The 25791-nt window shown below is 46.3% G+C and overlaps 1 protein-coding gene across 1 annotated transcript; it reads left to right on the forward strand.

The window, feature by feature from the left end:
* The first annotated feature begins 5608 nt into the window (after nt 1-5608).
* On the forward strand, nt 5609-17762 carry Fcamr (Fc alpha and mu receptor). Its single transcript, XM_063239719.1, has 6 exons — nt 5609-7324; nt 10106-10175; nt 14194-14532; nt 15167-15878; nt 16441-16559; nt 17109-17762. The coding sequence occupies exons 1-6, from the start codon at nt 7286-7288 to the stop codon at nt 17285-17287; spliced, it is 1458 nt and encodes a 485-aa protein (XP_063095789.1). The 5' UTR covers nt 5609-7285; the 3' UTR covers nt 17288-17762.
* Nucleotides 17763-25791: the final 8029 nt, after the last annotated feature.

Genomic DNA, 25791 nt, shown 5'->3' on the forward strand with positions numbered 1-25791 from the left:
GTTGTCCATATATTCACACACAGTGAATTCATACTGAACAAAACAGTACTAAACTGATCAGAACAGGATGATGAAGGAATTGTAGGTCTTCAAGACAAGACAATAGGGAAGTCAATAATGGCTGCCATAATGTCTCTCGTTCTCTTCAAAATAGCTGTCTATATCTCTATGTATGTTGAAATTAAACGAAAGAAAACAGACTAAGATCACTCTGAACAGAAAATAATAGTATTGCAAGATTTTATATCATGATGCTATGGAATTAGCACTGGGTATCTTAGTGTCTTTTTCTTCAAAGTATCTGTTCATTACATCGTGCATTATATAATCAATTCTTGTAAACTGTTTAGAAGTTCTACACATGTGTGAGTCTCTACATGTACACCTATCCATTTTGTATAAGAGGGAAAAACAAATCAAAACAAGACAAAAAACAAATATCCTGCAGCTGCTGGATGAACTGTTCCTATTTCTCCCTGGTTCCCTGTCACATAGAGCATTGACTTCTCATCTTTGACTTTTGGTTCATTAATCTCTTTCAGATTGATTATATTTCCTATTCAGAGCATCTCGATGGACCCTATCTCCTGATCTACTCTGCCTGGTTTTTTTTTTTTGTTGTTGTTGTTGTTGTTGTTGTTGTTGTTGTTAGTGTATCAAGGCCATCTGTGTTAGAGATTACAGCCAGTCTTCTCTGCCTCATCTCTGCTATGCTATTTTTCTGCCATTGGTTGTCTCTTTTCTCCTTCATTCCACTGTCTGCCCCATTCATTGAGGCCTCTCTGCCATTGTTCCTGAAACCCTGGTGTTTTGTTTTCTCTCTCTCTAGAATGTTTTCAGTATTTTTTGTAGGGTTGGATTGGTGGTCACTAACTTCCCTGGCTCCTCTTTGTGGTAGAAACATCTATTTCTCCATTAATTTTGAGAGACAGTTTTGTAGAATACATCAATCTAGGTTGGAGGTTATTTTCTTTCAGGGCTTGGAACACTTTTCTCCAATCTCTTCTTGATTTGATGGTTTGTGTTGAGAAGTCTGTTGTGATTTTCATGGGTTTTTCTTTATAGATGATATGTTTCTTTTCTCTGATAGCTTTTTATATTTTGTTCTTACGATGAATTTTGGGGATCTTGATTATTATATGTCTGGGTATAGATCTGTTTTAGTTGTAGCTGGCTGGAGTTCTGTATGCTTCATATATCTGAATATCATTTTCTTTTCCTATACTTAGGAAGTTTTCCTTAATTATTTCTGTGAATAATCTTTGCATTTCATTTGTGTTTACCCCTGCTTCTTGGCTCATATTTTTTATTCATAAATTATAGATCCTCTTGACATCTTCTAGCCTTTATATTATTACTTCCTGGTTCCTTCTTATTTTTAAGAGATCTTTTCTTTTGCAATCACACATTGAAAGTCTATCTTCAAGTTTCTATCAAGCAATTTTGCCGGCTTTCAATGGAGTTTTTAATTTCCTGGTAATCTCTTTGGATCTGTTTAGTGTATTCTAGATTTTGTTTATATTCTTCATCAAAGGTTTCTTTTGTTTTTATGGGTTCCTCCATTCTTCCATCTGTATCTTCTTGAAAGGTGTTTAGCATTTCTTTTATTAATCTTCCTACATCTTGCTTTACTTGAATTAGAATTTCAGTTTTAAGTTCATCTATAATGTCATGAAGATATTTCTTTATCAACTGATGTGTCCAATTGCATGTTTGCTGCCTTTGATCTCTTCTGTATTTACCTTTCCTGGATTTATTTTCCCTGGGTCAGTAGTTGGAGGCTTTTTCTTGTTTCTTTCTCTTGTCATGTTCCTGGTTTTTTTCAGACAGGTGTATGGTGGAGGTCTCAGGTCCTTTCCATATTGCTTACGGTTTTTCAGAGGCATGCTGGCTAGAGGATTGCTACCCTCTTCAGTTTGCTGTTGATCTGTGAGGTACAGGGGCAATGTAGGCTGGCCCCTCTCCTCTACGCCAGTCAACCAGTGAGTGCTTTCACCATATTAGTCTGTGCTGTGTGGATGTCACAGGTTCGGGACAGTTTCGCCCCTGGCTATTGGGTCCCAACCAGAAATGTGACCCAGCCCAAGCAGATCCTACCAGTCCACTTTGGGCCAGGAGTGGCCACTGTGGTTCTGGGTTCAGGCCCATCCTGCCCAACTCCAATATGTCATCCAGCAGGTCACCTCCCCTAGCAGGCCCAAATTTCAAGTACTCATTGTACTGGTTCCTCTCTCCGTTGTGGTGCATCCTCTGCCAAGGGCCTTGGGCTCACCAACCCCCAATTTTGGCAGGACCATGATTTCAGTGTGACCGCAAGTCATCTGACTCCTAGGTGCCCAGCACAACTTGGGACCAGCTCCAGTGAGAACATGTCTAGCTTCAGCCTTCTGTCCATGTTTTTTCTTTCTTTCTTTCTTTCTTTCTTTCTTTCTTTCTTTCTCTCTCTCTCTCTCTCTCTCTCTCTCTCTCTCTCTCTCTCTCTCTCTCTTTCTGTCTTTCTTTCTTTCTCTCTTTATTTTTTCTTTTCCCTCAGTTTCTTCCTGGGTATTGAGAATCCTTCTCCTTTCCTCTGGTCTTCTCCATGGTGTTAAATTCTAGCATCTGAGTTGTTTCTCTCAGAGAGGCTGTCTACCCTGCTACCTATCAATTTGTGATCTTCTCAGCCAGCCCCGAGTTCTCCAGTCTCCGAGTATAGGATCAGGATTGCTGTCATTGCCATTTGAATCACTGGGTACTGCACCTGTGGGGTAAAGCTATGATGGTGGGGCCAAACGAAGACTTTGGAATTCCCTGTTTCCATTAAATGCAAAACAATATCACAGGATAGGGCAATTCTAGATGTTAGTTCCATCCTTAATGACCCAAAGGATACTAGATGATAGTACCCATACCATCATTTAATTCAATAGTTTGTCCCTGCATAACACAAGTGATCCCTAAACAAAGACAGTAAATAACCACAAAATGAACCAAATAGTAGCCCCAATTCCAGCCACTGTGACCATTTACTTGTAAGAGACAAATTTATCTTGTCTCAAGCACATGGCATACAGCCTTGATTTGGTGAATGCTTTGTTTGCTGTTCTTATCAGAGAGAGGATTAGAGACCGCTTGCTTCCAAATGATGAATAACAGCACATTACACCAAGATATGTAACTCCTCTGCCTTCTGTCATAATAGAGTCCAAAGGAATTTGGATCACCTAGACATCCTGAGAAAGGTCACATCGATCCATTTAATGACATGCTAATCATGCCACATGAGCAAGAAGTGGCTAGCATATTGGAGGTCTTAATTTGACACTTGTGTTTCAGGGGATAGAAAGTGACCCTTTCAAAGATTCAAGAGCCTGGTGCATTAAGAATAGTTTTAGGGATCCTATGACCAGGGGCTTGCCAAGAAATTGCATCTTTCACTTCCTACAACAATGAAAAAAGCAGCACATCTGAATTCAAGAATTTGGGGGGGTACTGGGGATCAAACTTATGACCTTGCACTTTCCAAGCAAGTGTTTATGCCACCGGGCTAAATCCCTGGTCCTAGCACATCTAATAGGTCTCTTTGACATGCTCCACATGTAGGAATACATAGGGTTTGGGTCTGGAGTGTCTCCTAAAGGCTCTTATGTTGAAGTCTTGTTCCCTAAGTAGCAATGTCCATGGGTAGGGGAATGACTGGATCACAGGCTCCAACCTCATTAATAGATTAATCTATTGCTAAATGGATTATTGGGAGGTGGTGGAAACTACAGGAGATAGGACCTAGCTGGAGGGAGTGGAACTGTGGAGACATAGTACCTTTGAGGACTATGTCTTGTCCCTAATATCTGGCTGCGGTGAGGCACATAGACTTCTTCTATCACACCTTCCCCCATGACATCTTCTACCACTGAGCCACACCCCAGCCCTCTGTTAACTACTAGTGCCCTTAAATGTCTGCAAGCAACAGAGCTGAACAGCATAAACCTCCATTCCCCAAGGGGACCAGATCAGTTCACTCTCCAATTGCAAGTTATCTAGGGTGTTAGGTGCCTTCCATCCTGTAAGGACCGTGATTCATCATCCCGGGGTAAGGTGTCTTCCAAACACTGTCTTAGCCTACTAATTCTAAGCAGTGTGAAACACATTCATTTCAACCCCTAGAGTCAAGTCACTCCACAAAGATTAGGTTAAATGCCTACTGACTGTGTTTCCCACCAGTGATCCATACTAACTCATTGTATGAGCTATAGCTAAGGTTTCAGGCTACTGTATTCCTATATGTGAAATGCTCTCCTGGGGTTCTTTATTCTGCACTTTGGCCAGCAGTCTGCAAACAAACAATAAGCAGTCTCAGCACTCTCCTAACTGCCTTTTGTTCCCCAGAAGTTGAACGTTGCTGGACCACAAATCTTGCTATCAGCTGGAGCTGTTTCAAGTTGTAAAAACATGCCAAATGCCATTATATAATGATTATTTATTTTGGCATTTTGGAGGAGTGACAAGTCTTATTACTCAACTTCCTTTGTAAATTTTTAGGTAAATGATCAAGGCCTTATAATGTGAATATTTTCAACAATGGAGCTAAAAGGGAAGGTGTGTCTTTCCAGCAAATAATAAGGATTATTTAAAAAGCTTGCAGAGTGGGTATGAGGGACAGAAAACACTGCAATAATATAGAAGTCATGCAAGCCTTGACTAGCAAAGAAATGGAAGGGATTGGGCGAACTACATGGATTTCTGTCTGCTGGTGATTCTTTTACTCTTGTGGGTGTAGTTAGCTTGCATTTATCTTTTGTTAAATCTAAGATTAGAGTACTGGAGATTGGAAGAGCAAGCTGGGAGTAAATAAAGCTCTTCTCGGATTTGACATGTTGTTGATGCATTATTTGGCCTGATTCTGGAGTCTGTGTGCAGAACTTAGAAAATCAATGGTGTCATAAAACAGTGTAAAATTTCCCCTGTAGCTTAGTGTTGGGCAAGAAAATTCAGTGACACCCCTAAAGCAGTAGCCAGGGCAAAGCATTCACCTCCATAATTCACCTTCATAATGTTCCCCATAAGGGAACATCAAGGTTGCGAGTGGGTGCTCTGAAAACTGACCCAGCATATTACAACTACACTTTCTTTCTTCTGTGATGATAAAGTCTAAGTTTGAAAGGTTGATAAAATAGAGAAAGATACACTGGGAATACAAAGTAATTACATCATTTATAAATGAAACTTGACATTTAAAGTATAGATTAGATCCAGAAGTGCTCTTAGACAAACTGATATATTTTAAATCTTTGAAATGTCAAAATGATGGGGAGAGAGAAGAAAGAAAGCAGGAAGGAAAGAAAGAAAGAGAGAGCAAAAAAGGAAATAGAGCAAGGGAAAGAAAGAAAGAAAGAAAGAAAGAAAGAAAGAAAGAAAGAAAGAAAGAAAGAAAGAAAGAAAACAAGGAAGAGGTGCAGAGTAAGGCAAGAAACGGGGAAGAAGGGAAAAGGAAAGAAGGAAGGAGGAAGGGAAGGAAGGAAGGAAGGAAAGAAGGAAGGAAGGAAGGGAGGAAAGAAGGAAGGAAGGAAGGGAGGCCCAGACTTTTCATATATGAAAACCTCAAAGGACTTGCTTCTGAGCGTTTGATCATTACAAACAGCTATTTCCTTTTATAAACTCAGTTAATAATGTTATTCTGAGAATTTACTACATACAAGGCTCTTTACCGCATACATGGCATTGCCTCATTCAGTCTACTTTAGGAAGTAGGTGCTACAGTTTGTAATCTAACATATTAGGAAAACAAGGTTTAGGGGCTGGGGATTTAGCTCAGTGGCATAAGCATCTGCCTGGCAAGTGCGAAGTCACGAGTTTGATCCCAGTACCCCCCCCCCAAAAAAAAAAAGGAAAACAAGGTTTAAAAAGAATAAATAACCCGATCCACATCTCCTTTCCATATAAATTTGGGGGTAGGAGGAGTCTGACTTCACAGTCGATATGCTCAATATGATGTGATGCTGCTCCCTGAGAGGTTGGGAGGGTAAATCTAGCCAGGCATCAGCCACCTACCTGCAACCTGTGTGAGAGTCAGTCTGTTCTGGGAGGAGTCTTCAAAGGCAGGGCCACCATATGCAATTCTTCAGGTTGTACATTGCTCAAGGGCACCTACCTCATCTGGGAGCTGGCTTTCATGCTGTAGGTGTCCTCTAACTTACATGGGATGCTATAGGTGGGGATGGCAGTCTGGATCTGCCACTAGAAGTGCCAAGTCCCTGTACAGCAGTACACAGAGCTAGGCACCCATGTGCATAAGACAGCCCCATCACAGCCACCCTGCAAGCATCCTCAGAGTTGTCTATTCCTTCTTGCCACTTCAGCAGCTTGGTCCTGCCCTCACCTGTCTTCACAGCAGGAGGGATGCCTGGAGAACAGTGTTAACATGGGTTGAAAATGTCCCCGCTCTTCAGAAGGAGGAGTCTTTTTTTAATTGACTTGAGGATGCCATTACATATGGGCGTCCTGGCAAGGGTCCTTGACTTAAGTCTCCACCAACCCCATTCCTCAGTAGTCAGTTCAAGACCAGCAGAGGCAGGATGATGACATCTTTTACAAGGAAAAGAAAGCCCCATAAACTGTTCCCATTGGGAATTACTGGGCCATTTTTAAGTGTGTCATTCCTTGGATAAGCCATGCTTATCTGTGTTCTCTTTCCACAAAGATCATCACATTTGTTGAATTGTTCTTTGTCCAAGACGTGAGCAAGTAACCACCAAGTCAGCCTGTCAAGCGGAAGTCAGTGACCCAGATGGCCCACACTGCTGCTTCCTAGGAGCTAGAGGAGCCAGGTCAGCCAAGGGGCAGCAACTGCCAGGCAAATGGCAGGGGAATTCTTCTCCTGAATCTTGAAGTTTCTCTTCTCTTCCTGCCCAGGTGGTTGATCACTTGCTCTGGAGATCCCTGAGAGAGCTGGCTGAGCCAAGCCTCCTAAAAAGTCAGGGATCCTCCCCTGGAAGGGACATGTGGATCAAGGCGTTTTCCTTGAGACATCACTGTGACCACTTTGGGGAAGTTCTGTAGGAATCAGAGACAGTAAAGACAAGCAGGAACCAGGACGGCTTCTTCTTCTACGTATTAAGCCCCAGTGAGGGGACCTGATCCAAGCAGCAGAGGGGTGAGTGGCAGTGCCGCGCTCATCCTCGATCTTCTGGTGCCAGCTCCTGCTGCTGTCCAGCACACCACACCTCAGCCTATAGAAAGCGACTGGAGAATAACCTAGTGCCAGCACCTCCAAGGCTAAGAGCTCAAGGGATCTTATCTCTGGACAGAGATGGATGGAGAAGCCCCAAGGAAGCCCTGGGAATGCAAGGTGAGATGAGCCTTTTTCCTGGAAGTTGGGGTCTTGCTCTGAACGCGGAATGGGGGGAGGTTGCAGCAGCAACGCTCACTTGTGCCCCAGTTTACCATCAAGGAAGGTGGGCTCCTTTCCCAGAGGCCGGGTAAGGATCGTGGCATTCAGGCCACAGTATCTCGCTCCTCTTCTTCTGCTCAGCCCCAGCAGAGTGACTGTTCCCTTTGAAAGCCCAGCTGAGAAGAGCCAGCACTCATCAGAAAGAGAAGACATTTGCAGGCCATTTAAGCAAAGTTCTTCCTTTACAATGGAAAAGAATAGAAACTTGGGCCTGATCATTGCCTCAGCTTCAAGCCAAGCAGAACACCTAGTTCTGTGCTTTTCTCTCTATGCCATCCTCATCCCATTCCCTTCCAGTCTGCTTCCAGAGATGGATCAGAAGGGGAATCAGAGGGGCAGCAAGGAACAGCAAAGCCACACATGAGCCTGTGCTGGAGATGAGGTGCTTCCCAGGAGGATCAGAAAGGCAAGAGAACTCCCCAGTGGGGTCTGGCCACTAGAACTGTGCTGTAATGGAGCCCGCAGGCCTAGGCCTCAGTATTGGCACTGCCTCTCTCTTGAAGAACAAATTTCTAAAGGTCAATGGTAGGGAGGGTGCCTTGGAGACATTTGCCTGAATGATATGCTTCCAGCCCCCTAATTAAAGCCAATAACCCTCTGGAAAGCTTTTATCTCACCCTCTGTGCTTCCTCATTGCCCTTTGGAGGTGGCTTTTGCTCCTGAAGTAGAGATATTTTTGCACCATCAGGCTTCCGAGGAGCAGGGTAGCATAGCAAGGAGACTTTGGCCCCAATCTGTGCTGTGCTAGGACTTACACTTTAGGAAATTTAACAAAAGCCAGTACCAGAGGCACCCTGGTCTTGGTGAATATTGGCCAAGTAGGGATGAGGGAGAGGCCTGCCCAGCAGAGCCTCTGGGGTGGACAGTTTCCAGAAAAGGGCTGAAATTACTATGGTAATCCCCAAGAGAGGGGACCTGCAGAAGGGAGGGTTATGAGGTTTGAGAAGCCTGAGTACTTTTCAAAATCCATCACACTCAGAGCCTTAGCCAGGCCAGGCGTAAGAAAGACAGCTGGTCAGAGCTGATCCAGGTGTCAAGTAGAAGTTGTGGGGTCACCAACCACTTTACAGCTCTCTCCTCTCTTCTGCTTCCTCCTGTTCCCCACTCTTCTCTCCTTTTCCTCTACCTCCTACTTCCTCTGCCTGTTTCTTCCCATTTCTTTTTCTCCTCCTTTTGATTCTTTTGGGCTCACTTTATATGCCAACCTGGTCTGTGACACTGTGTGACCTTGTCTAGCTGGAGAGCAAGGGTGTTCCTGCTTGTGGCCAGGCTATTGCCCATAAGCATCTGTCCTTATTTTATATTCATGTCCATTTTACAGCTTATTGGGCTTCTGTGTGGCATTCTCATAACTGCAATGACATATTTTGATTCTATCCATCCCCCATTATTTTTACTTACACCCTTTTCCTGATCCCCTTCATGTTAGCTCATTTTTTTCTGGATTCCACATATTAGGAAAAACAGGTGATACCTGTCTTTCTGAGTTTGACTAATTCCAGTTAACATGATGATCTCCAGTTCCATCCACTTTCTAACAAATGACAGGATTGTATTTTTTCTGACTGATTGAAACTTCTTGTATGTATGTACATTGAGCTATCAGTGACACCCTCCTGGTTCCATAGTTTGGTTACTGTGAATGGTATAAGCACCTGCTCTTAGCTTCAGTGAAACTTGTATCATAGCAGGAAAGAAAAAACAATGACCTGCTACACATTCCAATTCAGCAGGTTGGCCAATTCAAAGAACAATTTTTAATCAATCAAAAAGCACCCATGAATGAATGCCTTATGGAGAATACAGAAAAAGTAGGTTGTGCAAGCTCTTTGTAATCAACATGCAACAAAAGGCTATTGGGCAGTGACCCTCATGTTGTGTATTGGAAAAGAGCTGGGCTCATGGGAGTCACACACCCACAGTGTGGTGGATCCCACTTCAAGCAGGTTCAGGGTGAACCCCAGGGTACTGTCCTCAAGGAGATCTGCAGGCCAATGCAAGAGAACAGAACAGAGCAGATCAGTGTGGACACTCTAGAAGCAGAGGAGACAAAATAGAAGAGTAACATGGCATGGCAGCTACTTGACCAGAGGTTTCACTTTAATTCCTTCTTTCTTGTGGGCCACACACTCCAGTAGGACAGAAAGCCTCCGTAAGCAGCCAGTCTCCCTCTGCAAGGAGGAAAGGGTAAGGAAGGGAGAGAGGCGATCACTCTACACCACAGGTACAGGGACCACCACTTTTGCCACTCTGGAACTTATAAGACAAAAACCCCACACAGGTTCTCACTGCGTTGGAGGGTAATGGATCCCTAAGACTGCTCTTTCCAAGACTCTGTAACTCCAGCCAACACGTGGTCTTTCCAGACTCCGTGCTGGGGAGAGGAGGCTGGAGGGGGAGTCCTGCTAAGGGAATTTCATCTCTTGAGTGCAGAAACCTCCAGGCAAAGGAAACTTGCACACACCATGGCAGCAGTGACCCAAGCCAAATGTGCAGGCTGTGTGACGATAGGGCCACCCTTTCCCAGAGAGGCTCTCAGATTCCTCCAACCTGGTTCCTGCTCTGAGCAGACCAAGACCCTGAAGTGAGAAGGCACTTGGCCCTGGGTCTCGCCGCTGCCCACCCTGGGTTCTCTTTGCCTCCTCATGCTGCTGGCTCCACTGACAGTGTTCCTTGCAGGTCACCAGCCGGCGGGCAGAGTGGAGGATGCCCTTCCTGCTCCTCCTCCTCCTCCTGTGTCTGCTACGAGGTGAGTCCCAAAGGTGGCCCAAATTCAGGGCCTGAGAACCAGACCAATTCTTTCAAGCCACAGAGATCCCTAGAGGGCCCAGAGGTGGGGTCCGCACTGCCGGCTTTCTCTCCTGGCACAGGGAGTGGCAGGCTGGCACTGGGCAAAGAGGCAGGGGATATGTGATGGTCAGAAGTAGAAAGGTTCATTTCCATTCATTCTACAAACACTTATAAGGTCTTAAGTATTCCTTCTATAAAGAAATTGTGTGAGTAAATAAAAATTATCTTTATTTCCTAATTTACTTAACATTATTTGTGAAGAGCTGACTACATGTCAGGCACAGGAGACGAATAAATGAAAGAGAGGATCCCTGCTCTAAAGGTCATTGTAGATGAGAGTGGTGAGGCTGCCTAGATGATGAATGACCCTGTCTCCATGTAGTGCTTTCTGGATTTTATCCTAATGGCAGTGGGGAGCCACCAAGGAATGCAGGGTTTATGTTTCAGGCAGAATGCATCTGCCTGAATCTAGTTCCAGGCAGATGCCTAACAAATAAATATTGAATGAGCTAATGACTGGATGAAGCGCCATGATGATAGCAGAAAGGAATTAATTATGCCTGATATCAACAAAAGAAAGTCTCAATGAATCAAAGGTAGCCTCTATTTGAGTAAGCACTCTTATTTAATATAATCCCGCTATCTTCATATTTCATCCCCTTTAAAACTGTGCAATAAAAGTAGACTTCCCCTGCCCCAATCAGGCAAGCCCATTATTTTCCTGCTGACTTGGTTCTAAATGAGTTGTGTTATGCCTCATGTGTTCTAAATTCAATCGTTTGAAGCTTATCATTAAGTATTTTGGTCAGAAGCTGATCTTCCTTCAGAGATGCACTCGCAGCCCCTGCAGCCTTCCAGCCTGGGAAGTCTGTGTCCAGGCTGCCTCTGTCCTCTGCTCCTCCTTCTTTCCCTGTCACCAGAGACTCCAGCAGGGCAGACAGTGGCAGGAGGAGACAGGAAGCTCAGGCAGCTCTTAATGGATACAGTGGCCAAGTGTGGATTTGAGCTGGCTCTGTACCTTTTTTTCCATGGGTGCTTTGGGGACATTGGTGGCCCCTAATGGCTCAGCTCCTCCAATTGCCTTGTTTCTTCTTTGACCCCTCCACACAGAGGACCCCACCTCAGATGGCCGTGGGCTGGTGCTCACCCCTCGGGCACCCATGTCTGAACCACAAAAGCCCTGGCATATTCCTCAGCCCCCTGCTGGTGGGAGTTCCTCCATAGGTACAAGCCCTCCTTTTCCCTGTCTTCTGTCTGGTCATAGATGTCTTTCCTCCAACCAAGCCCGCCCATAACCTCCCTCCAGTTCCAGAAGTCTTCAGCCCTCTCTGATGGGGTCACAGCCACTGACAGCTGCAGGGTAGTGACTGATGGTAAGAATCAAGAGCCCCAGCTTTCAGCAAGGTAGTGACGTGGGGCACACTGACATGAGGTCCCCCTCAGACTATCATGTTGTTCTTAAAATGCTAGCCTGTCTTTTAATTCTACAAGTGACTAGTGTAAAATTCCAAAAACAACACCGCAAAATTTAATTATTACATAATGCAAAGAGCTACTGATTAGGAACTTATCAAATACATTTTTAAAATATTGGCTCTTAATATAAGTATTAATAAAAAATTACATGCCCTGCAAGAATTCTTAATCATCTTTCTACTGGGAAGTCAGACTGCCCTGTGCAGATTATTAATCAAAGTGTACTCATCTCAAAAGTGACATATGTAGAACACGAGAACTCCTAAAATCTGAGCTATAAACATTTTATTACAGCATCACCATAGCTGTCCTCAGACAGTCTGTTTATAATAGTAAACCTTCTTGTCCTTTATTGGTAAACTACCATTCCACTTGATCATTAGTTGCATGGATTAATATGTGCTATTTAGTTAAACCTACAGTGAGTATTCTTATAACTATGGCATACACGACCTTAGTTATTTATTTATTTTTGTCACTAGACCTTAGGACACACATAACAGACAAGCCACATGAGACCCTATGCTCGAACACTTTTTGACTTATTCCTGCTGTTGTCACATAAAATTCTTAAGACATTTTGAACAAAGGCTCTCACATTTACATTTGCACTTGTCACTTGCAGGTCTTGCACTGAGACTCAAAAATTATTTAGTGGTCCAGGAATAAGATATTAAACAGAAATATCTTGGGCTCAGACCTCAGAGACCTAGAGCCAATCATGAGGAACCCACAGCCTAAAGCAAGGTGTCGAACCAATTTGTAGGACTATAGTCAGAGACCGTAAAGCTTGTTCTAGCATTGGCTTGTATGCAGCCCTCTGTGTCATTAAGTGGAATCCTTGGAGGCAGAGCACTCCCTGTGAAACTGTGCTGGAAAAAACTGTGAGCATGTTGTGCTCCCTTTCTCCTGCTCTGGGGGCTAGAGCGATCACTCTCCCTGGCTTTAGGCAACAGAAGGCAAGAAACTTCTAGACAGCCACCCAAGTTTGTCATATGTCCCAAGCTTCTTCAATAGCAGGATAAAATTGTGCTACCTGTGATCAGGGCACCCAAGAGAGACTGTGACCACTAAAAGAGGGACAGATGGCTAGAAGCCATAGCCTGGGTAATGGTAGTTGTAACAAGTCAGCAGAAAGAGAGCTCATCTCCTAGGGAAGGATAGCAACCACAAGCTACCAAAAAGGTATCTGGGGAGCAAAAAAAAGAGTCATTTTGGAGATTTGCCATGCCCAGAAAGCACCAAGAGCAGATCACACCTGTCTGGTCACCTTTCGCTTCTCCTCCAGTCCCTTGCCCGGGAGGGGCCCCAAACTGCAGCTTTGAATAGAGGAAGGAGAGAGTAAAGTATAAGACCCCAACCTGCCCCCTTCTCTTCAATAGGTCTCCAAAAGAAAAGGCACCCACTGGGTAGGAGACTAGAGTGCAACCTTTCTTCTGACTGAGCCAGACATATAATTTTAGACTAGACTGAACTTTTTATTATCCAAGACAGACAATAAAAGCTACTAGATATGAGATTACACTTGAGATTTCATCAAGCTGCTGAGGAAGTTATGAAAAGGCAGTGGGAAACCAAATGAACCGCTTTGCTGCTTGTGCTCTATCAGATTAAAGTCATTCTGAAGACTGGCCATATTGTGCAGTTCAAATATGAATGGTCTTTAGGGCTACTGCCAAAGAAACATGGGTACATGTGCACCTCTTCTCTTGCACAGATCTGTATTCATCTGTTTGGCTGTTTCTCTTTCTCCAGAAAAGTGGTCAGTGTGAGAAACTTTGCAGCTACTGGCCGTGGGGTGTATAAACCCACCAAGCAGAGCAGGTTATGGCTCAGTGGACCCTTTCTCTTTCAGAGGAAAAGCACATTGATATGTTCACATTGCTGAGCATCTTCCTTCTTTAACATCCCATGCAAACCAGATGTTGCTTCTGCCCTCCTATGGGTACGGAGACAGTGTCTGTACTCAAGCACGGTGGAGTCAACCCACAGTCTGGATGGATTTGTTGAGAAAACCTAGCACATGATAAGTATTAGCAAAATAGTTTGCAAGAATCAAAGGTGGTTTCACATGCTGGAAATCCCAGCAGATTGAGAAGTTGAAGCTGGAAGATCATGCGTTTGAGGCCACAGTGGTCAACTTAGGAAAACCTCAACTCAAAATGGTACTTAAAAGAAATGGGGCACAGTGTGGAGTGGAAGAGTGCTTGTGATAAGTGATCCTGAGTTCAGGCCTCATTGCTGGGGGGAAAAATAGTGGGCAAGATTCTTCCTGCATTTTCATCTTACAGACGAAATCTTGGATCCTGCTCCATTCCTTATCTTGTGGTAATTCCTGCTCCCTCGATGGCTAAGTTTTGCCATTTCTACATTCATTCTGTTCCACTTTCACAATGGTGTCTTCTGACATGAGCCTTTAAGTTAGCAAAGTTTGCTTTGTAACTCCCCAAACAGTGAGGATGCCCATGAGTCTCACCTTGAGCTGTTTTCTCCATCTGCAGCTGCAAATGCATTAAAGGGCCCAAGGCTGGTGTCTGGGGAGCTTGGAGGAACTGTCACCATCCGGTGCCATTATGCACCCCTGTCAATCAACAAGCACCAGAGGAAGTACTGGTGCCGTGCAGGGCCTCCGATGTGGGCCTGCCACACCATCGTGTCCACCAACCACTATATCCGCCATGGCTACCGTGGCCGAGTGACTCTAGCAGACTTTCCACAGAGCAACCTGTTTGTAGTGAGGCTGTCCCGACTGTCTGTGGATGATGAGGGAAACTACCGCTGTGGCATCGGGGACAACAACAACATGTTATTCTTCAGCATGAATCTGATTGTCTCTACAGGTGAGAGCTGCAGGCTAATAGGCTGGGCTGGGAGAGGCCCAAGCTAGGAAGCAAGGGGGCAAGAGAAAGTTCAGAGTGCCAGGGAAGCTGTGGACCTTGGAGGAGTGAGCTGAAAGGCTGGGCCAGGACAATGGCTCTGAGAGGCAGCCTTTCCTCTCAGGAGGCTATTTTTAGGAAGAAGAAAGATATTAAGAAAAACCAACTGAGTGCACACACACACACACACATACACACACCTGCCGGCTTCCCAACACCCGTTTGTTCATCAGCTTCCTGTGGCTGGAACACAAAACCTGACATCCACAAGGTAAAGGAGATCCTATGTTTTCTGAGGGTTCAGTCCATGGAGATTCAGCTTCAAGGCAGAATCATCAGAGTAAAAAGGCCTGGAAGATGCTTAGCTCATGGTGGGTGGAAAGCAGAGCAGGGGAACCATGCCAGAGAGGAAAGGATAAAGGACCAGATTTAGAGCCCAATGTCACCCTCCGTGATTCACCTAGACACACTGTTAGGTGTGCTCCACTGACCCTTGGGAAGATCCCAAAGCCAACCAAGTTGACACTGTATCTAATCACCACACTGTGAATGTTGTGGAACAGCCTCAACTCGTATTTTCTCTCTGCTGCTCACACAGGTCCCTCCAGCACCATCCCCACAGCCCCTCCAGCAGCTGGCAACTTCTTCACAGCATCCCCAGCAGCCAAAAGATGGACTTCAGGAGCCACCCAGACTCTAGAAGTGTGGAGGGCAGAATGGGACAGAGTTGTTCCCATTACAAAAACCAGAGACACCACAGCTTCAGCTCAGAGAAGACAAACCCCAGTAACAGCCAAACAGGAAGCTCCAGGGACAGACTGTGCCACAGAGGGCTCCGTTACAGCAACAGCCCCCATCCCACAGAGTCCAGTTTTAAAACTCCATGGCACATCCTCTACAGCAGAGGAAGTTTGGGAATGGGGTGCTGGAAGCTTAGTCACAAAGGCAACAGGCATCAGTGAGGGTGGAAAAGAGATGACAGCCACTAAGGCCAATAAGCCAGGGGAGCAAAGAGAGAGGGCTGAGATAGCTGTAGATGCAGCCAAGAAGACCACAGAGACCACTTGGCCATCAGCCCAACCCTGGGAAACTCTACCAGAAGCAAGTATGGTGTCTAAGCAACCAGCCCTGGGCTCCTCTGAAGCAGCAACTCCAGCTTCAGGTCCACACAGAGAGACAGCATCTATGGAAGGAGGCACAGAGGGGGACCTAAGAAGCACTGCTGGAGACCAGGGTCCCCAAGCAACACCGAACTGGGGCCCAGTAGCAGGTCTCCAGAGGCCCTCTGGCAAAGGGTCATCCAGGAAGAGGTGAGCCCTAGGCCCTTCCTCTGGGCTGGAGTCTTGGCTTTGCCCTGTTCCCGGTACCTCTCCTCTCTCTGCTCAGTTCTCTCTCTGTCTGTGCCCGCAGGACAGTAAAAGGCAGGGACGAGCATCAGACACACAGTGTGTGCACACTGGGGTCCCGGTGGGGAGGAGGTACTTGTCCATTCTAATGCAGTTTGCAAGGGGAATCATAATGAGAGAATGATCAAATCTTTCGGCTGGTATAGTCCAGACCTTGAAGATACAGAACAGATGCTCCAGAGAGGAAAGAACTAAAATCACAAGGAAAGTCCGCAGCGGACCCCCGTGTCAAGGCCTCACTTGCTCCCTTTCTCACTGTGACACACAGTGCAGCTTACTCAGGAAGGATAGAAGGACAAAGGATTGGGGGCTTGAGAACCTGAAAACAGCATTTCTAGTCCCAGCTCTGCTGCTAACCAGCCTGGGAATGAGGGTAGCCAATTGGCCTCAACTTCTCCACCTGTGAGACAAAGGAACTCAACCTCCCTCTCCTGTGCTTTTCCCATCCTGCCCTGGTTCCTTTCAGTGCTTCTCCGCAAGATGAAAGTGGCTCTCGGATCCTGACTCCGGTCTCCACCATGCTGGCCCCATTTCTGCTTGTGGCTCTGGTGCTTTTGCAAAGGACGCTCCGGAGAAAGAGGAGCTGTGAGTGAGGTTAAGTAGCTCTAAGGCTGGGGAAAGATGTGCCAGGAACCCTCAGGGCTGGGTTGGGTTAGCCTCAATGTTAGGGCTTCTGCTCACAGCAGAGCTGAATTGTAGTCTGAGTCATTTGGCATTGGCTTCTTTGGTGTGTATGTCTCAGTAGCAGGCCAGAGCTCAAGGAGAAGCTCTTGGGAGATTGTTAGGACTGTGTGGACCCCAGGAATGGAACTACATAAGCAACCTTGGAGGCAGAGGCAGGAGGGCAGAGTCCAGCTCCAGGACTAAACACCGCTTTGTGCCTTTTGCAAGGCCCATTGATATTCTTTCACAGCACTGCTAGGTTTGAAGCAAGGCCTCAGGGTGTAAGAAAGGGTGACATTTTCTGGAAGCAAGAGGAAGTTTTTAGAGCTGGGCTCCTGGATAGCTGTAAGGGCTCAACCCTCCTGCTGGGAGACATTCTCAGATACTCGAAGCAGGTGGAGGTGTTCTCAGGGAATCAGGCCCACCACAGTCCACCCCAGAATCTTCACAGCCTTCTCTGTGTCTCTGCAGCTCAGGAAGCAGAAAGGACACCGAAAGTCACCCTGATTCAGATGACACGTTTCCTGGAGCTAAACCTTCATCCAGACCAGTTGCCCCACATGGAAAAGGAGATGTTGCAGAGTAATCCTCCTCCTTCTCCTCCTCCCCAATCAGGCCTGACTGTCCTGGTGAGGAGATCAGGACCCTGAGCAATGGGAAGATAAAAGGCTCAGTCATGATGGAAGGAGGAGGACCAGATACCTCTATGACTCCAACTTCTCACAACCTTCCCCCACTCATGCTGAGAGAAGCTAATGAAGTTGGGGCTCCACCTGGAGAAGCAGTTGTAACCATCTGGACCTGGGATGACAGTGTGGCTCAAAAAGAAAAGTCTTCAAGAAAGGGCTTACTGAACACCCAGGAAGAGATCACTTGGGAAAAGTGTGCAATTTCCATTCTTGGATGTCTGAAAATACAAGACACTTGCAATCAGCATGGAAGATGACTTCTCCACCATCATTCCCAGCCCTCACTAAGTGCCCCCTTTTCTGAGCTCTGTCAGTACTCTGCCTGCTGCTCACATTTCAATCTATTCCAGTATCCCAATCTTGCCTGCTGAAGTAAAATCTAAGCTCCTTTAGTGCTCTCATTGGGTTTTGTCCATCTCACTATGTTCGCATGTCAGTACACAGGGTTCAAAGAGGTCCCCTGCAAGAAGAGATGATGATGTTAATTCACCCATCCCATAGGGGGAGTTGCAGGTTCTTTACTTATGCTACAGACATGAACTGCTGAATGTATCAATGAGAGACATAGAGAGCCTAGGCAGAGCTAAAGAATTATGCAGGCAGAGAAAATAGAATATGGGTCTTCAAGAGAGAGGCATATTATGGTCTGCGTTTGAGAGTTTTAATGTCATCTTTATTCTCAAGATGGATGACCTAGGATATGTATTTTTGCTTATTGTCGGGCTACCTGTTTAGTGAGCTATGTTAGAATGCAAACTATTTGCACCCAGAATTTTTAACTCAATGGGACCCCAGTAAATAGTTCGTAAATGATTGGTGGACTGGCTAGGAAGATGCAGGCTTGGTGGTCTCTAGAAACCTGCCTAGGCAAGTACTCTGACTGCCTCTGGGCCTTGCCCTTGCTCTGAGAGTCCCCCAAGATGGTTCTTTCAACACTGAGATCAAAAGCAAGAATACCCATTGCTCAAATCACCCCCCCCCCAATTTGGACTCATCCTGATTATGCTGTATAGACCTTGTGACCCAGTCAAGATTTTCTGGGATTTTCCTAAACTCATGAAGGAGGAGGGTATTTTTACCTTCTTTATAAAAGTCCTCTTGTTCAGTTGCTTATGAATCTTTGATATCAAGGACTAACAACAAAGCTGGAAAGGTTTGTGGGGTGGTGTAGGAACAAAGAAGAGGAATTTTATGTGGATTTTGCCTTGTAACCATGTCACTTCCTGTATGCTGGGGAACTTTCACTCTACCCTTGACCTCACTGTCTTTTCCAAAATCATATCTGTTCTTTTCTTTGCCAGATATGTTAGCACACTATCTGGACTCTGTGTTTGCATAGGAGAGTCTTGGAGAAATGGAAGCAGAAGGGGAAGAGAGTTTCCAACGGCGAGTTAAGAATTTTCAGGAGAATATTTCTAGAAGGCCTAGCACTCTCTCCTAATTGTCAGCAGCATCTGAAATCATTCAGTAACATCTCATCATTTCTGGTTCTAAACCTAGAGGTTATTATTCCACGAATACCAGAGATGCAGTTTCCATGGTTTGTGAGAGGTACCTGTTTTTTGGGATAAAATTAGGGTGTTGCATGCACGAAGCCTAATGGAATCACAGAATTTCAGAACTGAGTTATCCTTAGCAACTGATTAGTTTAAAACCCTCAGGTAGAAATGAGGAAACTAAGGCCAGTGGTGTAAATTACTTGTTCAAACTCTTTGATTTAATCCAGCTATCGATAGCACAGCAAGGACTAGAAAAGAGAACTTTTGACCTTGGTCTAGGGCCTTCTCATTGCTAAGCACTCTGTCAAAGCTAATCACTAAAACCCCATAATACTACAGTCATCTCTCCAGACTGCTCTCATGCCCGCTAAACTATCTCAAGGACCTGCCTGGAAAAACCATAGAGGAGAAAGAATTGACTTCCCTGCAAACAGCAAGCTGAGCAGGATCTGGCAGACATGTAATTTGGCCAAGGCCATGGAACTTATTGGCAGGGATGGGCCAGGAACTCGGGCATTAGCTTCACCCAACAGTGTTTATCAGGAACACCAGCCTCTGGGGATGTTAAGAGGTGCTCATAGGACAAGCAGGTTTGATAGGTCAGACCAGTTTGGGGAATGCTAAGTTAAACCACAAACACATTAAGCTATCAGGATTTCTCAGAACCTTCAACATGTGAAGGAACATTGCAAATATCTCGGAGGGTGGGAAAGTTACGTGCAGTTTTTTCCAAGCCTGTTAGGTAGGCTATCATCTTTCAGGAAACAATCTCACTGAACAGGAATTCCTCAGATCACTCCTTAGGGACGCCTTGAGCAGCAAACCAGGGATCAGCCAGCTTTTACTGTAAAGGATCAGGGTGTAAACATTTCAGACTTCGTAAACCTCACTGTCCTGGTGGTAGCCCCTCGGTTCTGCCTGTGTGTGCTGCACAAAACCAGCCTGAGGTGGCCTATAAACTAATGGCTGTGGCTGCGATCCAGCAGAGCCTCTTTGCAGAAGCAGGAAGAGACTGCATTTAGCCTTGAGCCATGATTTACCAATCTGAGCCCTTTAGACTCTGCCCTCCCTGGTCTGAGTGTCAGATCCCACTTCTCTTCAAGGGCTTGCTGGCTGCCCTTTCTGGGACCTCTCCTTCTAATGAACTGCTCTGATACTTTTTGCCTGGGACTAAGCCACCAGAGCCTGTCTGCCTGCCCCCGCTTGGTGGGAGGCTGTGGGGAAGAAAGGATGAGCCAAGCATAGGTATTTGCCAAGTGGCTGGAACCAGGAGAGTGCCCAGAAGTAGGAATGATTTATCAAAAGCTAAAATGTGCCAGAGGCAGGAGCTAGTACAAGGTCAAAGAAAGGGCCAGGAGTTCAGAGGTAGGCAGAGATAAGATCTGGAGGTGCAGGAAGAAAGCAAGGAGGGGCAGCCCCGCTGTTTATGGGCCAACCGCTGCAGGGCTGGGGCAGCAGCTTCCGCATGAAGAGCCAGAGAAAAAACAGCAGAGCAGATCTGCCCCGCTGCTTAATATCCTCCAAGATTTCTTTTTTTGTTTCGGCTTATATCCCAGCCAGTGCAGCGCACCCACCGTGGAGACAAGAGGCAGAGAGACCCTTGCCACCGGGCTAGGATCAGGAACCTCGGTGGGGATTTCTAAAGCAGGAGGCAGGAAAGCCACCGATTTTCATGGGATCAGGCAGCTTTGCAGACAGTGGCTCAGCTTTCTAGTTCCTTTCCCTTGCTGTCTGCGGAAGCAGCTACTGTCTGATACAGTGTGTCTACACAGCACATGCTGTAGGGCAATTGATGAACCATTCCTGAAAGGTAGCCGTGGACACTCCCATGAAGATGAGAAAGATGAGGTCCAGAGAAATTAGGTATGCCACCAGGGAGACAGCAAGCCGGGACTCAATTCAAAGCAGTCCACTTATGCAGTCTGTATCTGGGTCCCTACACCGCTCTACCTCTCTCCTCCTCCAGTTTACTCCCATTTGGAATCCTACAGGTTTGCTTCTTTTTATCTTCTTGCTTGTGTATGAATTTGTTATCTCTAGTCACTAATTAGCTTATTCTTGTTCTGTTTAACAGTACACTGTTTAAAAAAAAAGCAATCAAGGAGGCAGACTGAAAGCTAAAAGCTCAGGTTTTGGGGCTCAGCTCTTAAGGACCCATGCATGGGGTCTATCTTAGGTTATTCTGGGCAAAGGGTTCACCCTAAGCCAGCCTCTCTCTGCCCAACTAACACTTACGGGTCACTTCTTCTCTTCTGATATCCAGTGGGGTGTACAGAGCAGAGAAGTCATTTCCCAGCAGCCTCAGTCACACACAACAGAAGACTGCGCAGGGAAACCCAAGAGACGTAGGGCGAGGGTACCGTCTACCATGTGGAGCCTGGACCAGCACTGAAAGCACACTAGGGCCCTGCAATGGCGCTCTGTGTGTGACCTTGCAAAAAGGGCCCAGTGTCAACCGCTGTCCATTCTTCATTAAGTGAGACAACGTGGCTTACAGGTATTGGCTTTCCCTAGCCTGCTGCCTTCACTGTCCGGGGGAGGACAAGCTACCCACTTTGCAAGAGGAAGCCAGCACCCAGGAGGGCAGCAGAAAGATGCCAGCTGCAGGAGAAGAGCCCGCCCATGCCTCCAGAGGCACATGAACTTATAGGACAGCTGTGGCAGGCCATGGGCCACCATTTGTCACCTTGCTGGTTAGAGTGACACACTTGCTGGTTAGGGCCTGGACTTTATGTTCTGCCCCTTCCAGCCTCTGGCCTTGTGCCATTCCTCACCTGTTTGCCTTCTGGGTCCAGAACTACCAGTTCTATCCTGAGCACAGAGGCTCACACTTCTTTCCTGAGTTGCAAGTTCCTGCCTCCCAACCCTGAGTATTTTAGAGAGAAGGGAGAGTCAGTGCTACCATGTCCAAAGGTGTTTTCTAAGTTGCCCAATGATTTATCTGCACAGGACAAGAGATCTGGAAAAGAGGATCGAAGAATTTGCTTCTTTGGGCCCTGGTGTGAGAAGGCAATCTATTTCACAAGGCAACTGGCCTGAGCTTCTCAGTTTGCCAGCTGTCTCCTCCCCTACCCCAGCAGTACAGGACAGGTGACTAAAAATTACTTACAGTATACATCTCCAGAAAGAAAAGACTCCCCTTCTACAGACAGGCTCAGATGGGCAAAGGCTGCAGGATAACAGGGACTATTTTTCTAGTGGTTGCCTTCCAGGTACACCTTGGCCTGAAGGCCAAGCCCAGACCAGGAACAAGGAAGCAGTCAGAAGTCTCCAGAAGGACCCCAATGGCCTGGGAGAGGCACTGGGTCCTGTTACCTAACGCTCACCTATTGATTTTGGATGTCTGCTCTAAAAAGTCTTCCTCTTTCCATTTCTCCCTAGCCAGGGTGTGGAGGTAAAAACAGGCAGAAGGATGGTTTAGTAACCTCAGAAAATGTTTGCGTCTGCCTTGGAATCAAATAAAAGCTGTTTAGAGGTAGGGAATTGGGGAGTATCCCTAAAGGGGAATTGGGAGAGCCTTTGGACCATGGCCAACTTTCCATTTCCATTCCTTTGGAATTCAGTTTTACATTTCCTTTACCCGTAACACCCCCTTCAGAGTGAGACTCAGCAGGCCTCAGGGTCTCCCCCAGCATCTCTGCCTTCACTGCCGCTGCTACCAAAGTGATAAAGAGTACCAAGAACTCCTGCAGCCCCAGAGTCTAGCAGAAGTGCTATTTGCACTTTGAGGATAAATGAGCTGGGAATAAAGGTGAGGGCCCAAACATCCAGGCAGTGACACAGGTCATGAGTGTCCATTAGGGTAAAACAAAAGATTGGAAGCTCACAGGTGACCAGTAAGTCACTCCCTCCCACTTCATCCAAAGACAGAAGCCACTACTCTGGCACAGTCTTCTTCCCTTCTTTGGCATCTCTAGCCTCACCATCCAGCTTGTCATCTTGGATTTCCCCCTCGCTGGTACAGCACTGCCAGGTTGTAGACACCATACCCTGAGCTTCTTAGGAAAGACCTTGTGAAGCCCTGTAGAATCTCCCATGAGAAAAGGAAACACAGAGTTCTTGTAATGCATCCCCCCTCCCTCCCAGGGTTAGGTCTCCAAACATAAAGTCCAGCCAACTGGACAATTCCAGTCTCAGTTCTTGTAGTGAGATTCCAGGCAACGGCCACTCTTAGGTGGCTGTTAGCAGCATGCAGCTGCCAGCTGAGTGACAAGGCCTTCCATCCCCATCCTGTACTCTTCTCCCCCAGCTCAAAATGCAGAGCTAGAACAAGAAGAGCCAGTGTTGTGTTCCTGTCAATCCAAGCATTATCTGCTGGGGTGGGAGTAGGTGGCTAACTGGGGTTTGAATGATTCCAAACATTCAATATCCTTTGCAAAGATGACAAGGCTTTGGCTTTGGCAGAGTTACTGTCACAATTTTGTTTTTCAAGATTAGTACAAAAATGACTCTATATCTCAGGCTTGAAGGGAATGCTGGGTTATAGGACTGGCTGGCCTGGGATTAAACATTGACTCCAGACACGGGTTAAACATTGATTCAGCCTAAGACCTGCAGATGGGAGGGTAGAGTTGACAGCAAAAGGCATTTCACCTCTTCACTCTTATATTGCTGGTTTGGCAAAAGCAACCTGCACAAGAACCATCCCTGCTGAGCTATGCCAGATGGGCCAACCACAGCGGGGGGTGGGGGGAGCTGTATGGTGTGAGTCTCTCTCTCGGCTGCAGATTGGGTCAAGTCTTGAAGCATCAAGTGAATGACCTACCTTCTGACCTGAAGGCTGGATCTGTGCGAGCTTGACTCTCTCCAGTCCTCTCCAGATCACCCCAAGGTTTTCTGTGGAGATACAATTTGAAAGATGCGAATTGAGAGTGGAGGCTTTGAGAAGTAAAGGAAATGTCTGTTGCTACAAGATCCTGCTAATAAGCCCAGCAATGCCATCAGTGCCCTGTGCACATTGAGCAAGGCATTTCCCTTCTTTGCCTCAGATCTCTCCTGTTCAGTGGGCCTATAACAGTCACTGATGTTGAATCAAAAGCACCTTTTAGTTGCCAGCTACTGTGCATATTACACTTAATCTTTATAACATCCTTATGGAGGTAGTGTAATTAGGCCAAAAGACGTTATATAATTCCCCAGAGTCCTCTGGCTAGCAGATGGCGAGGCTTGGATGTGGGCTTAGGCTGTCTAGGTGCAAAGCCTGGCCTTTCCTGGGGGCTCACTGTCTTCTGACCAGAGCTACTCCTCAGCAGTGCTGTATGTGGTTGACAATGCCTCAGGTGGACGACGTGTCAATCCTTAGAGAATAAGGATGCAGATTCTCGTGTGTCTCTAATCTTCCTGGACCCTTAACTGGTCATGGTCATTGTGGATGTTTATTCTAGGTTTCTTTTTTAAAGTCTTCTCTCCCAAGCTGTGTCTATATCCTGATCCCAGGAGCTTGTGAATGGGATCTTATTTGAGAAAAGAGCCATTGAAGACATGATTATGTTCAGGGCCTTGAAATGAGAACTTCACACTCTGTTATCTGGATGTGCACAAAATGCCATCACAAGGGTCCTCATAAGAGAGAGGCAGAAAGACAGCGACACACACAGAAGGAAAGTAGTCCTGGAAGGAAAGACCAAAGGAGGTGATTATCCATCAGTGAGTAGCAATCAGTGCTGCAGCAGCCAGAAACTAGAGGGGAACAGAACAAATTCTCCCCTAGAGCATCCATAGGGAGGGTGGCTCTGTTGACACCCCAATGTTGAATTTCCAGCCTCCAGAACTGAGAGAACGCATGTCTACTGTGTAAAGCCACCAAGGTTGTAGTTCTTCATCACAGCTGCCACAGAAATCCAAGACACCCCTCAATCGAAACATGGAATCTTAGAAATGGAAGAGACTTGGGAACCATCTGGCTTTGGCCGTTTCATTTAACCGGTGGAAAGGCTGCAGCCCCAAAGGAGGAAGGGATTTGGCAAAAGCCATCCAGCAAATTAGAGGCAGCACTAGGACCAGGAAACAGTTGTGCTGACTAGATGAGTGTCTCTGAAACTTTCCACTGGACATCCAGAGTCATAAAGGGCAAAGTTGAAAGGTTGTGCTTCTTATCCTGTATACATCTATATTTTTTTAAGTATTACTTTTAAAAAGAGGGGTTGTTTAAGCAGATGAAGTGATGTAAATGTGACTGCTGTTGTCATCATTATTATGGATTTGAGCAACCGGACCTTCTTGCCCTGCCCCTTGTCCCTCAAGATTGGTCACAGGGGCCCTGGGTTCCAAATGCAGAGACCAAGGTGTGAGAGGGGAAGCTGGTAACACCAATTACACATCAAAGTATGGCTGAGCCCTAAACAGGTCACAGAGTTTTGACTTCCTGACTGTCGCCCAAGTTCCACTTTTTCCTTTCCCCTTTTCTGACCTGGTCCCGTGAGATCCATGGCCTGTGTGTTTGTCATGTATGTGGGACGTGTGTGGCTGAACACGCACACAGCTGTCTGAAACGGTCCACCGAAGCAGTTTGGAGACCACTGGACACACGCAGGACATGATCTAGTGAGCTTTCCACCACTGCGGGATGAAGGAGCAGAAAGGATCTCTGGTCGCAACTCCAGGCAGCCGTGGTTTGATGGATGTGTTCCTCACCCCGCACGGGCTCATCAAGTGTCTATACGCATATTCAGTGGCCGCCTTCATCCTTCTTATGGACCAGACAACAAGACCCAAGCTGCACCCTGCTTTGGGCAAGTGGATTACTGCAAAACAGGAACACATACCCTGCATGTACCTGGACTATCACGTTCAAAGGGATAGAAGTGTCAGAAAACGTTTGAAAGGAGCAGACACCTGACAGAAGCAGGTCTGTCTCCCTCCCACACTGTCTCTGCACAGCTCTGTCTCCTCTTAGCCCCCTCACTAGATATCTACCTTGGAATGGGAGGGAAAGAAAATTGCTAAAGGCCCCAGAAGGATGTAGTT

Source organism: Cavia porcellus, unplaced genomic scaffold (assembly GCF_034190915.1).
Source record: "Cavia porcellus strain 051 isolate PalLab524CR breed Dunkin Hartley unplaced genomic scaffold, mCavPor4.1 scaffold_29, whole genome shotgun sequence".
NCBI lineage: Eukaryota > Metazoa > Chordata > Mammalia > Rodentia > Caviidae > Cavia > Cavia porcellus.